Below are 12,390 nucleotides of genomic sequence, written 5' to 3' on the forward strand. Positions count from 1 at the left end.
GGAGTGGGGGAGGAAAAGGGAGGAGAGGGAGAGAGAGGAGGGAGTGGGAGAGGAGTGAGAGGCCGAAGAGGGAGAATGAGAGGAGGGAGAGGGAGGAGAGGAAGAATGAGAGGAGGGAGTGTGAGAGGGAGAGGAGGGAGGGAGGGAAAGGGAGCGGAGGACGGAGAGGGAGTTGGAGGAGTGGGAGAGGAGGGAGGAGAGGGAGGGAGTGGGAGAGGGACAGGAGGGGGAGGGAGTGGGAGAGGGAGAGGAGGAAGAGGGAGGAGAGGGAGAGGGAGAGGGAGAGCGCTGGGGGGTGGAGAACGGCTTCCTGGTGTGTCTTCTTAGGACACTAACCCTAGCCAGTCAGGCCCTACCATTATAACCTCATTTGACCTTAATCACTTCCTTATAGGCTGCATCTCCAAATACACATGGGGGGTTAGGGCTCCAACATATGCACTTGGAGGACACAACTGAGCTCCTAGGAAAGGCACAGCTTCATATCCCCATGCAGCCAGCAACACAAAGCCCGTGTGAACAGTTAGCTTGTTGGAACCCATTTTCCACTTCTGTCTCCCCTCTCCACCTAACCTGAACGCATTCTATTAAAGGACCATTCGAACATTTATAACCAATCTGCTTAATCTCCCCAAAGCCACACAGACAGACACCCTGCATCCCAGGCACGCATTTGGGTTTGCTGTCAAAGACTGGAAGCTTGGTTTTTGGAGACCCTTTGGACTCTGCACCGTGAACCCATCCCAACATACATTCACGACAGGCCTCTCACACAAACATGTCTTTCCTATGTTTCCTACCTCCACACACAGAACAAAGGGAAATGAGATGAAAGCAATGTGGAAAGAAAGCAGAAGACACAGGCTATGAAGACGGGCTGAGCCGGGAAGTGCTTAGAGACAACATGGGTAGGGTGGGAGATGCTCAACGCGATGACTCAGTGGCTGACCTTGATGTGGGATGTTTCTTCCTCACCCGTCACCAGTTGCTGCCCCTCCGCACAGACAGAGCAGGTCACCCAGCTGCGTGCCAACTCAAAGTGGCATTTCACACTGTGCACTTTTCTTAGCCCCGGGCCACTGCCGGGACTGGAGAGGCAACGGAAGGTAGAGAACAGACCAGCACAGGGATGGGGAAAACTGAGTTCCAGTCCTGACTCTGACACAAACCATGCTGCTCTCTGTTCCGTGGTTGCCTGTAAAATACAAGAACAGAACAAAACAGACTCCAGGCTCTTTCCAGCTTCCTAAGTCTCTGTTCTGAATTTGAAAAACAAAGGGAAACTAGGCTAAGAGGCAGATCTCCAAAACCTGGCATCCGTAACCTTGGGAATGGCAGCAGGTGCTGTGCCTATTGCAAGCAACTTGCTCGAAGTATCCGTAAGCTTTCTTGAGTGGGTGAGGCATTCGGAGGCCACCTGGGCCCTGGCATCCTGGAGCCTGGCCAGGTCCGCACGCAGCAGGGCCGGGCGGGCTCAGCTTGCTGGCCATGGCTCTGCCTCTTGCAGAAGCCGCTCACGTTCTCTCGACTTGCCAGCCCATTCTGCTTCCACTGGGTCTTGAGCAAGAGGCCCCATCCTCCTGTCCTTAGGGTGCAAGGAGGGAACATTCTGAACCTGATTACATCCAGCACTGCAGAGAGTGTGGGGCAGTAATGAGCCGTGTAAACGTCTGTATTTCTGTATTACTGGAACCGGCAGGGGAGAGGGACAGAGAAGGCAAACAAAACCAGAACGGAGGCGGATGCTGCCGAGAGACAAACAGATTTCTCACACTTCATCTGTGCAATTGCAGCAGCGACACAAATAAGTTACATCAAGAGTTAAGTATCAGGAATGGGCACCGCTCCTAGGAATCTTGTCATTGCAAATGCAACAGCTGGGCTCAGGATTGTTTCCTCAAGGCAAAGCCTCAGCCCCTCAGAGCAGCCAGGAAGAAGGCCTACCTCTTGGCCCCTGGAAACTATGAGGACAGAATCTATATTTTCTTTTGCTAATGGCCATTCCTCCAGAGTAAATATACATATCAGGCTGGCTCTTCAGACAGGATATTCATCAACTAAAGGCAGCCGGACCAGCTCTTCTCATCCTGCACCCTGGGCTTCCCTCACCCAGGGTCCCCCACGGAAAGCTGGTTCACGCCCTGCCCCCCACCTGCACTCCTCTACAAAGGCTCCCAACAACCTCACCTTTCCCCCAGGTGGCTCCAGGTGAGACCTGAGGGCTGGGTGCAGGAGTTGAGGATCCCGAATCTCCCCTCCCTTCACCTCCAATCCAGCCCAATCCATGCCTCAGTCTCACGGCCTGTGTCCCTCCGAACACCCAGCCTCCCCTCAGCCCCAGACCTCCCTGACCCCCAACACCCTGCTTCTGGCTTCTAGGATGTGACTCGCTGTGGCTTTCTTCTTCCCTCTGGGTCTCAATCTGCTTCGAGCCCCTCCACCTTCTGCCCAGGGGTGGCATTACAGCAAGAGGAGAAGGGTCTTCTGTGTCTTCAGGCATCTTCAAGAGTTGTATCTTAGCCCACCGCTTTGGGTGCTTTAAAAATGCATATTCCTGGGCCTGGTCCCAGACCCATTTCATGAAAACCTCCCGGGATGGTCCTGAGTATGTGCTTTGTAGGCAAGCTCTCCCAGGGAAGCGTAGGCACCCGGGAGCCAGACAGTCTCCGAGCAGCAGTCTGGGGGCTCCCCGGTCCGTGTCCCTAGCACTTTCCTCAATTCTGAGCCACAAGACGCTCTGCTACCTGAATGTCCCAGGGGAATCTCCATCTTTCTCTCCCTGGCATCCCTTCCCTCCTCAAACATGCACCTTATCTTCTCACCCACCGCCTCACTACAGTCTCCACGGCCGTTCTAACCCTTTCCTCTCCCTCACCCCACACCTGTCAGCCAGCAGGTCGGAGCAAGCAGGCACCAGCCCTCCCGCCACTGCTGGGGCAGGGGCCTTGTCTGGCTACGACATTCTCTTACCGGTGGGTGGTCCCCTTGTCTTTGATAATCTCTCTTCAATCTGCCACTTCAGGGCCAGGTGGCCCTTCCCAAACTCAGAATGAACCTGTTCACATCCTGCTGAAAAGAAAACCAAAAAGTTCATTGCAGCTCTGTCACACAGAGTGAAGTCAGAAAGAGAAAGACAAATACCGTATGCTAACACATATATATGGAACCTAAGAAAAAGAAATGTCATGAAGAACCTAAGGGTAAGACAGGAATAAAGACACAGACCTACTGGAGAACGGACTTGAGGATATGGGGAGGGGGAAGGGTGAGCTGTGACAAAGCGAGAGAGAGGCATGGACATATATACACTACCAAACGTAAGGTAGATAGCTAGTGGGGAGCAGCCGCATGGCACAGGGAGATCAGCTCGGTGCTTTGTGACCACCTGGAGGGGTGGGATAGGGAGGGTGGGAGGGAGGGAGACGCAAGAGGGAAGAGATATGGGAACATATGTATATGCATAACTGATTCACTTTGTTATAAAGCAGAAACCAACGCACCATTGTAAAGCAATTATACCCCAATAAAGATGTTAAAAAAAGAAAACCCTTGAAGGCCTTTCCTGCTCTGAGATCAACCTCCCTCGTGGCCCCAGGTTCGCCACTGCCTTCTCTGCATCCACCATGCTAAACACCCGCCCCGCCCTGCCCGGGATGCCCGATCCTATTGCACAGTCCAGCCTCGACTATGCTGCTTCTGTCCATCAATTCATTGATTCAGCGAATGTTTGTTTCGAGCCTACTGTGTGCCAGGAGTTAGATTTAGGATTTAGGTACCGAGAGGAGGAGGAGGGAGAGGAGGGAGTGGGAGAGGGAGAGGGAGAGGAGGGAGAGGGAGAGGAGACTTCCTAAACTCCTACAAGCAAGTAAATAGACATTTACAATAGAATATAGAATATAAGTGCTGCACTAGAGCAGAGAAGAAGCTACTAGCTAGTAGGTGTCAGCCAGAAGGGGCTTCAGACAGCTCAGAACCCTTTGAGGTAAGTACGCCTGGAGCTCAGAGAATTTAAGCCATGTGACTGAATCCTTCCCGCATATAGGAATTCCACCGTAGAAGGACACGTTAACATCCGGTTTTGCACCCAGGTCTGTCTTACCTTAAACCCATGTTTCTTTCTAACCCATAGGTATACTGTCTCTTCCAGTGTGTTGAAGGGTCACAGAGGGAGGCGTTTGCCCTCTTCTCTGCCTGATAAAATTGTACTTACCCTTTAAGCTTCCACTCAACGGTACCCCATCCATTAAGTGTTTCTGAACCCCACTGAAGAATCACTCACCCATCTTTTGGACTCCCTTGGTAGTTCACCCTTAGGCTTATATTTTGTTTGTATTTGTTTCTGCACTAAAGGATGTAGCCCTGTATCTCGCAATAGTTATTGACCAGTAAGCACTGGTTGGATTCATAAATATATCTTCCAGTCAGTGGGGCATCCGTTACAGCCTCTTACAGGGTAAAACTCCTCACTAACCAAAGGAAGGTCAAATACTCAAAAGGTCTTATAGTCTCCTCCACTGCCCCGCAGGGAAGCCAAATTGCTGACACTTTCCCTTGCATTCCAGCCCCCCTTACGTCCCAGTTCCAATTTGAAATTTAGGGTCCCCTCCCGCAGGGTCTTTCTCCCTTGTGAGAAACATCCTGACAGACTGTTTAGGAAGGCTTTCATCAAATGATTTCTTCTTGCAGAGACATCAAAAGCTGCACGTGCCTGTCCATTTCCTGCTGATAACGTATATGATTTTTATTTTCCAAATCCACAATTTAAATCCAGGTGGGAGGGAATGAGTCAGAGAGAAACACCATCGTTTCTGGCTGATGGCAGCAGCCTCATCATTTGTGTTTTCCCCAACCTGCGAAATGCCAACATATTAGGAAAAAATATGCAGACATTTCACATTTCATTCCTGGTGAGGCTCCCTGTCACTGCCTCGCGCCCCTACCCTGCTCCGTCTGAATCACTGACATCTGGCCGTTAGCCTGAGCATTTAGACTTCAACACAGAGCACCCGGGCTGTGCTGATGTCAGCACACGCCCCAGCTTCTGGTTTGGCACAGACCAAAGCCCTGCTTTTTTCAGGGTTGTGATGAGCTGACTGGTTTGAATTAACTTCTGATATGAACTTCCTAGGCCTTGGGCTTTGTGGGAGCACAAAGCAGAGATGGCTGCCTTTTTGGCTTCTTAATCCGCATGGCTTCCTGGAGCTGCAAAGCCCCGTTCATCTTCCTTGTAGAACAACACAGGGCCCTGTTTTCTGCTGTAATTAAAGACAATGAAGGAAAAGCTCCCTTTGAAGGGGAATGATGCACCTTCGTCAGCCGGCGCTGCTGAAAACAGGTTTACGTTTCCCCAACAAGTGTAACGCACACATCCTCTAATTGGATTTCCTCGCTCCTCTTTTAATCACCAAAAACATCATTATCCTTCTGGTTCCTCATTAGGAAGGTCACATAGTTCACGTTCATATTTATAAAACCCATACAAATTCCAGAGCAAAACCGTATCTTCTTAGACTTCAGATGCCTCCTTGATCTCACTGCGCTATCACCAAGTCCAACTCGGCTGCGGGTTTTTATTTTTCTCTTTTCTTTCCTTCATGTGATCACCCTACCGCCTGCTATTTTAGTAGGATTACAGCAACACTTTGCTTTCGAACTTCTTGCTGAAGAACTGTGTATGCCTTATTTTCGTTGCAATCATGGAAAGGAAAAGGGTGACATTTCAATACCTTTCTCGCTTGTTATGGACCCTCCATTTTTAAGCTTCAGAATCTCTTGTGAGGCAGGATCCTCATCAGTAAACTTATATAGTTTTCTGGGAGCTTTGTGCTGAGTTTGGGTACTTTGATTTTCAAAATCTGTTCTTCCAGAGGGTGATCAGCCAGCCCATGAGCGCAGCAGCAAACCCTTGCTTCCTGGAGAGCTAGGCCTGCAGGTTAATTCTATGCTAAACCCTCAACCAAATTTGCTTTTTAAAAATGTGTAGTATATTTAATTTAACAAAGTAAGTAGCTTCTACAAAGTGGACTTTATTTTACTCATTTGTCTGTTTGCCTCTTTCTTTATTTACTGTCTTACGGCTGCTGGGCCTCACAGGTGGCCATACCATAAAATCTTCCCTCCGGCCCAGAGTACACATACTGATTGATTGACCTTTGTGACATTCACCATTTCTGGAATTTATCTCTTGATCGTTTCTGTCTCTTTATCTCTTCTTTCTGTGTGCTGAGGGCTAACTTATTTTGGTCTGCACATGTCCTCAAGGTATTTAGTTGTCATTGTCGTCATTCACAGTTGGTTTCGTGGCTTTGTGTCATCATGTGAGCTTTTCAAAGATGCTCCACTTCAGGAAAGAAGGAAGCAATACGTTTTTAGTGTTGAGGAAGGGAAAAGGAGCGGCTGGAATGAGGGGAAAGGGCATAATTACACGTTCTCACTTTTAGTTTATCCCTGAAAAATATTAAATTAAGGCTGATGTTTGCAAGAGCTATTCTTTTAGACTGAGTCACTGTTAACCATAAATAAAGATTTCTTGAGTGTGGTGCTTGCCCACAGAAAGAGCTGGGCTTCTACATGCACTTCCGCAAAATAACTGGCCTCTCTGGGAAGCCTTTACCTGTGGTTGGAGCCACACCAGGTCTTGTCAGCAGAGGCCAGCCACTTGCTAAGCCAGAGTCACGCCTGCTTTCAGCGGGTGTTTGGCAACTATCTTTAAGAATTCAGTATACACAGGGTCTCTTTATTTAAAGCAGGAGCCCCGCAAAAGGTACTATTTTAGAGACTAGCGGTTACAGTCCTGGTTCTAATTCACCCAACTGTTATTCATCCTTTGCTTATACTCAGTGATTTTATGTATCATCTTCACTCATCCTCAGAGAACCCTGCAAGTATAGAGAAAACCACCTCCGCACATATTTTATACATTAAAAAAAAAAAAAGTTTGAGAGCAGTTAGCCGTCTCATCTGAAGTCATCCTGCGAGTGACTAGCGGAGCCAGAATTCACATTCAGTTCTCCCTGATTCCTGAATTCACTCCTCTTAGACAGGCAGGGTGCTCCTGGGATGAAAGGGAGGTTGGATTATTTTATTCCAAAGGACTTTTTCTCAGAGTCTGTGAGGGCTTAAAACATATATGTGTTCCTTTATTGATTTACACTAGGACAGAGGAATTCTAGGTCCTAATGGAGGACAGGGGGACTTCCCTGGTGGTCTAGTGGTTAATACTCCGAGCTTCCACTTCAAGGGCCGCGGATTGGATCCCTGGTCGGGGAACTAAGATCCTGCAGGCAGTGTAGCGCAGCCAAAAAAAAAAAAGCTAATGGAAGATAGGGTGTGTGCAGGCAGAGGCTGTGCCTGTCTTCCTCTTTGGAACAGAGCCTGACACATGAAAGCACCAGCACACGTTTGTTGAGTGGGCGGCATGGCTTCCGAGGCCAGCGTGGGGTCTGCTTCCCTCGCAGACTGGTCCTTTGCGCTTGGCCTTGCCACAGAGCATGGCTTTGGACTCTCTCATTGCCCTGCCCAGTGCCCCACACCCTCCTCCTAGGCCCTAATGGCCGGAGGTCTCTCTCACCCATCTCACCTCTTCATTCTCACCTACCAAAACCCAGCTCAGGATCAACGTATTTGGAAAAGGTCGAAACAAGCCAGTATTAGCCTCAACTAACAAGTGGAAGGTAGGGGGTATGGTCCCACCAGAGCAGCCCTTCCCACGATCACATGACTACTTCCTACCAGACACTGTCCTAATCCCTCCAGTCCTTCATCCTGAAAACTCCACATTATTACCCCCATTTCCAAGGAGAAAACTGCAAGTGCTTTGTCTGAGATCACATAGCTGGCAAGCCGCAGAGTCGGGGTTTAAGCCCAAATTGGTCTGAAGCCAAAGTCCCAAGCGTCGGTTGCACGTTTACAGCGGTCAGAGGCTTTACCCCAAAGGGTTTAGGGCTGCAAAGACAGAGCGGCGAGGCCAAGGCAGGGCAGATGCATACAAGTAATCATGGGACCACTCCAGTTCACTAGACGGCAGCAATCCACTGCTGCTTCTGTATTAAAGCACAAAGAATCATTTGCATAATCAGGCGCGTGGCCTTCGCACACAGAAGCCTGTGGGAGAGACCCAGCCCAGATTCTGGTTTCCCCTCATCTCCAGTAGGGTCAGGCTTACCTTGAAGATGCCATTAAAGAATCAGTTCAGGGCTTCCCTGGTGGCGCAGTGGTTGAGAGTCCGCCTGCCGATGCAGGGGACACGGGTTCGTGCCCCGGTCCGGGAAGATCCCACATCCGCGGAGCGGCTGGGCCCGTGAGCCATGGCCGCTGAGCCTGCGCGTCCGGAGCCTGTGCTCCGCAACGGGAGAGGCCACAACAGTGAGAGGCCCGCGTACTGCAAAAAAAAAAAAAAAAAGAATCAGTTCATCGCTGATGGCCTTTGTCTTACATTCCTCCAACATGGAGTATGGTACACGGACGTGAGCCACTCTCTCCCGACTTTGAACAAAGCCCGAGAGCCTTCCTGTAGGCCCCTCGCTTCCTGTAGGCCCAACTGCCAAATCTCAAATGTGTCCAGGATCCATAGGAGGAGAGCACGGATAGTTTAATCTCTGTCCTAGTAGATTAGGTAAACGCTTTGGCCAGAATAGCTCAGCCCTTTCTCATACACTGATTGGCCAAAGGCACTCTGACGATAAATTGCCGTGTCATCGATGCTTAAAGCAGGGCTTATAATACCTGCTAAGGAGTAAAATTTCCTGAAAATGCATAGAAAATGAGGCTGCAGAAAAGGAAACTCTAGGGTCTAGGAATGTTTGGTGCCCTCTTGCTGCCTCAGGAGATGGCATGCTGGGTGCAGAAAGCAGGAGTGGTGATGGTTTTGCACCACTGGCAAAGGCCATCTGGCTGCTCCCCAGCTGTCCCTTCTGGGACCAGATGCAGAGTTTGCAGCCATTCAGTAACTCAGGCTACTAAAGGAGAAGAGCTCAGAGGTCATCCCTCCCAGCCTCCTCTCACTGCAGGTGGGAGAACCAAGGCCAGAGAGGAGCTGGCACTCAGCTAGGAAGCAGCAGAGTCACATGGAGAAACTGGGTCTCCAGATCCCCAGGCCATTATTCCACGATGCCGTGGCCTCTGAAAAACATGCACAAAGGATTGTTTTCCACAGAGAGGAAGTAAGAGTTGTGATAATCAAGGGCACCAACCCTGTAGACAGAGTGACTCAGTTCTAATCCAGCTCTGGGTGTACTGTCCTATGTGGCCATAGGCAGGGTACTTACCTGCTCTGCTTCTCAATTCCCCATCTATAAAGTAGGAATGCCATAGGGTTTCATAAAGATACAATGGATTAGATGTGCAGCATTTAGAGTCACGTTTGGCACACAGAAAGCACCATCTAAGTATGCCTTATCTCATCCCCCCGAGCGGGCTGAGCAGGCTCTATGCCTACCGAGGCCCCTCAGAGTTCCACTCCTTGGAGAACTCAGCTGGGGCTGCAACACCCCTGCCTCAGCAGCAGGAACATCTTCCTGGCACTGCGACCTCCCATCTTGAAGATTCTTCCTCCCTCTTTCCCTGCAGCTCGCACTGCTTTGTCTTCCTAATACTCCTAATACTTCCGAATACTCCACGTGCTGGTAGCGTGACATCCCCAGAAATGCTAAGCCCACTGGTAGAACTTGGAATAAAGTGATTCCTAAACTAAAGGCCTCTGTCTGTCTAGAATGGAGCCCATTCAGTTGTTTCCTAAGTTGATATCAATATAATGAATTAGACACACACACATGCATACATATACATATATATATATAACTAGTGAATATATATCATATATATAATATATACTTTATTCTTTACAAAAACATATGGGTCTTATACATCTGTGTTGCCCATTTCCTTTTAAACTCACTTAAAAATCTAAATCACTCATCTTTTGCAGAAGACAACATAGAGAATTACCTCGAGCTTCAAACTGGGCCTTTTCCAACTCAGCACATTCCGTAGGCCAGTACAGTTCCTAGGATATATGCCTGGACTGATGGGGCCTCCGAGTCAGGCTACTTTCTATAAATATTTATGAAGCTGTCGTGGGGACCACAGCAATGGGCTAAGGACTGGACTCTGCCCCATCTGCAAATACTCTATAACAAAAGTACAGAAAACGATGAACAAGACTCTCGACCTATCGAGTAAATGTGAATTTTTAGTAAACAGAGAATTGTATTGTAAATCAGAGGAAGAAAAGGGATCCTGGGGTGGGAACAGGTGGATGCCAGCTGCTGGAGTGAGAGGACCATCCATCCCCAGGCTGACAGCATCACTGCCCGCCCAGCAAGGCCTGGATCCACGCCATTACAATGACCAGCAAGCCACATGACCTGGCTCCTGTCTGAGGAGACCCTGCACCACTGAGGCTTTTTTCAGTAGTAAAGTTATTTCCAACAAGCCAATTTACTAGTAAAGGAGGTGGTGAAGCCCTGTTTCTTGCCTGTCACTCCATCCCTTTGTCACTGGCCCTACAGGGTTGCTTCTAATCCCTTGACTAACACTTAGTTTTGCTTTCCCCGGAATACTCTCTGCTCCCTGCTCGCTGGCTACTCTGGTCTTGCTTATGACCCTAAATTCTGATGCTGGTAAATAAAGGTGATGGAGGAATACAGGGGCAGAGATGGACACTCAGCCTTCCACCCTGGGCCCTCGGAACAGGCAAGGCGATCCCAGTGCACGTGGTTTGTCTTCTCAAGGATGCAGATGAAGGGAAAGGAATCGCACCTGTGATTCTGTGGTCTTATTTCACAGCGGAATGTGAGGGTTTCGCGAGGGCTGTGTAAAAGGGCCAGAGAGAGGGAAGAAGAAAGAAAGAGGTTGAGGGAGAGCCCTGCCAGGCAGGGGCGTAAGGTGGCTGTTGGGGCTGAGAACGGGGGTCGTCTTTGTCACCTCTGGAGACGCATCTCTGACTGCTGGGATAAACCCAACCATACATAGTCTTTAAAACTCTGGGTGTAGGTATTCATTCTTCCTCAGCGGCTTTGGGAGACGCCGCCCCAATATCCCAGTCACACCAGATGAAAAGTCAGCCACATCAACACCTAGACTCCTGTGTTTCACAAAATCTTCTCTTCCTCTCCTTCCTCCTCCCACCTCTTCCCTCCACTCTGACCCTCATCCCTCTCCTTGCCCTCCCACCCCTGTCTGTTCTGGACACGATTTCCAAGGAGAGAACACAGGTAGAGGCGCTGCTTACAAAGATCCTGCCCTAACCTGTCAGCCCGCACGTCTAACCATTCCCTCCCTCTACCTCTTTTAGTTTTTAAACCCCAGTCTTTGAGAGCAGGCTGTAGGGTCCAGGCACCCCAGCAATGAGCCCCTTTGAGTTTCTCCCAGTGGGCACTTTCCATTTACGCAGACTCGGAAGGGTCACTGGTGGGTGGGAGCTGCTCACAGAGAAGCATGTTTATGCGGTGCTTGTCAGGGGATGAGGATGGTGCCCTCTGGGTGTGCGCTAATGGGTCTGTCTCTCTTTCTCCCACACAGGGCCTGGAGCTGTCATTGATGGTGTAAACTCGGCCTCTAGAGCGCTGGCTTGCCTCTGGCTATCAGGGACCCTCTTTGCCCACTTCTTCATCAAGTTTTGATAAGAAACCTTAGGTCTTCTGAGCAACGCCTGCTTCTCCATATCACAGACTTTACCTACACTGCGGAGAGCAAACCAGTTTGGGCTTCTTTTTGTTTGTTTCTGTTCTTCTTGATTTGATTTTTTCTTTGGTTGGTTGGTCTGTTTATTTGATTTTTCTATCGAGTTTGAATGAGTGGGGTTGGGGGGGGAGGGGTGTCCAGGGTTCTACCATGTGTAGGATAATCATTCATTGGTGTGTCCAAAAATGGAATCTGTTCCTCTACCTTGGCCCTTCCCTTTCCTCTGCCTTCCCAACACCATCACCACCAGCCCCCCCCCCCCCCCCCCCCCCCCAGTAAACCATAAGCTCCATCTGGGCAGAAAATGTGCCTCGTGATAAACACCCTGAAGACACAACTTCACTTATAATGTAGTGCACAGCAAGAATTATATCCAAGTTTCCTATTATCTGCATCTTCTACGCTTTGGACCATTTTCCTGACTATAATGTACATATCACTCCTTCCATGTTTATTATTGTCTAATTACACGAGGGTTCACAGCCTTTCTTTCTGGGAAGTTCTCTCTCTAAATATATATGAAACATTGCCATCTTTTCAGCCATTCTGCCCTATCTGCTTTCTCTACCAGCTACAGGGATTTGTAGTTTAGGGATAGGCACACAACCCAAAACTAAACATTTAGAAGTCATGTGACCGAATAAAGGGGGAAGCATTCTGAGGATGGTACTTCTCTCAAAAAAATGCTGTCCAGGTCATAAACAATGA

At 49.3% G+C, this 12,390-nt stretch overlaps 1 protein-coding gene across 3 annotated transcripts in view; it reads left to right on the top strand.

The window, feature by feature from the left end:
* OPCML (opioid binding protein/cell adhesion molecule like) overlaps positions 1-12,134 on the top strand; it is a 1,074,524-nt gene extending 1,062,390 nt beyond the window's left edge. Inside the window, exon 8 of one of the 3 annotated variants that reach the window (XM_029208254.1) lies at positions 11,521-11,982. In XM_029208254.1, the coding sequence (XP_029064087.1) occupies positions 11,521-11,621 (101 nt within the window). In that variant the 3' untranslated portion in view covers positions 11,622-11,982. Of the gene's footprint in view, positions 1-11,520 lie in introns of all 3 variants that reach the window. The other 2 variants (XM_029208252.1, XM_029208253.1) reach the window with 2 other exon arrangements.
* Positions 12,135-12,390: the final 256 nt, after the last annotated feature.

This window comes from Monodon monoceros, unplaced genomic scaffold (genome assembly GCF_005190385.1).
Source record: "Monodon monoceros isolate NGI ecotype Baffin Bay Population unplaced genomic scaffold, NGI_Narwhal_1 Super_Scaffold_7, whole genome shotgun sequence".
In the NCBI taxonomy this organism is placed as follows: Eukaryota; Metazoa; Chordata; class Mammalia; order Artiodactyla; family Monodontidae; genus Monodon; species Monodon monoceros.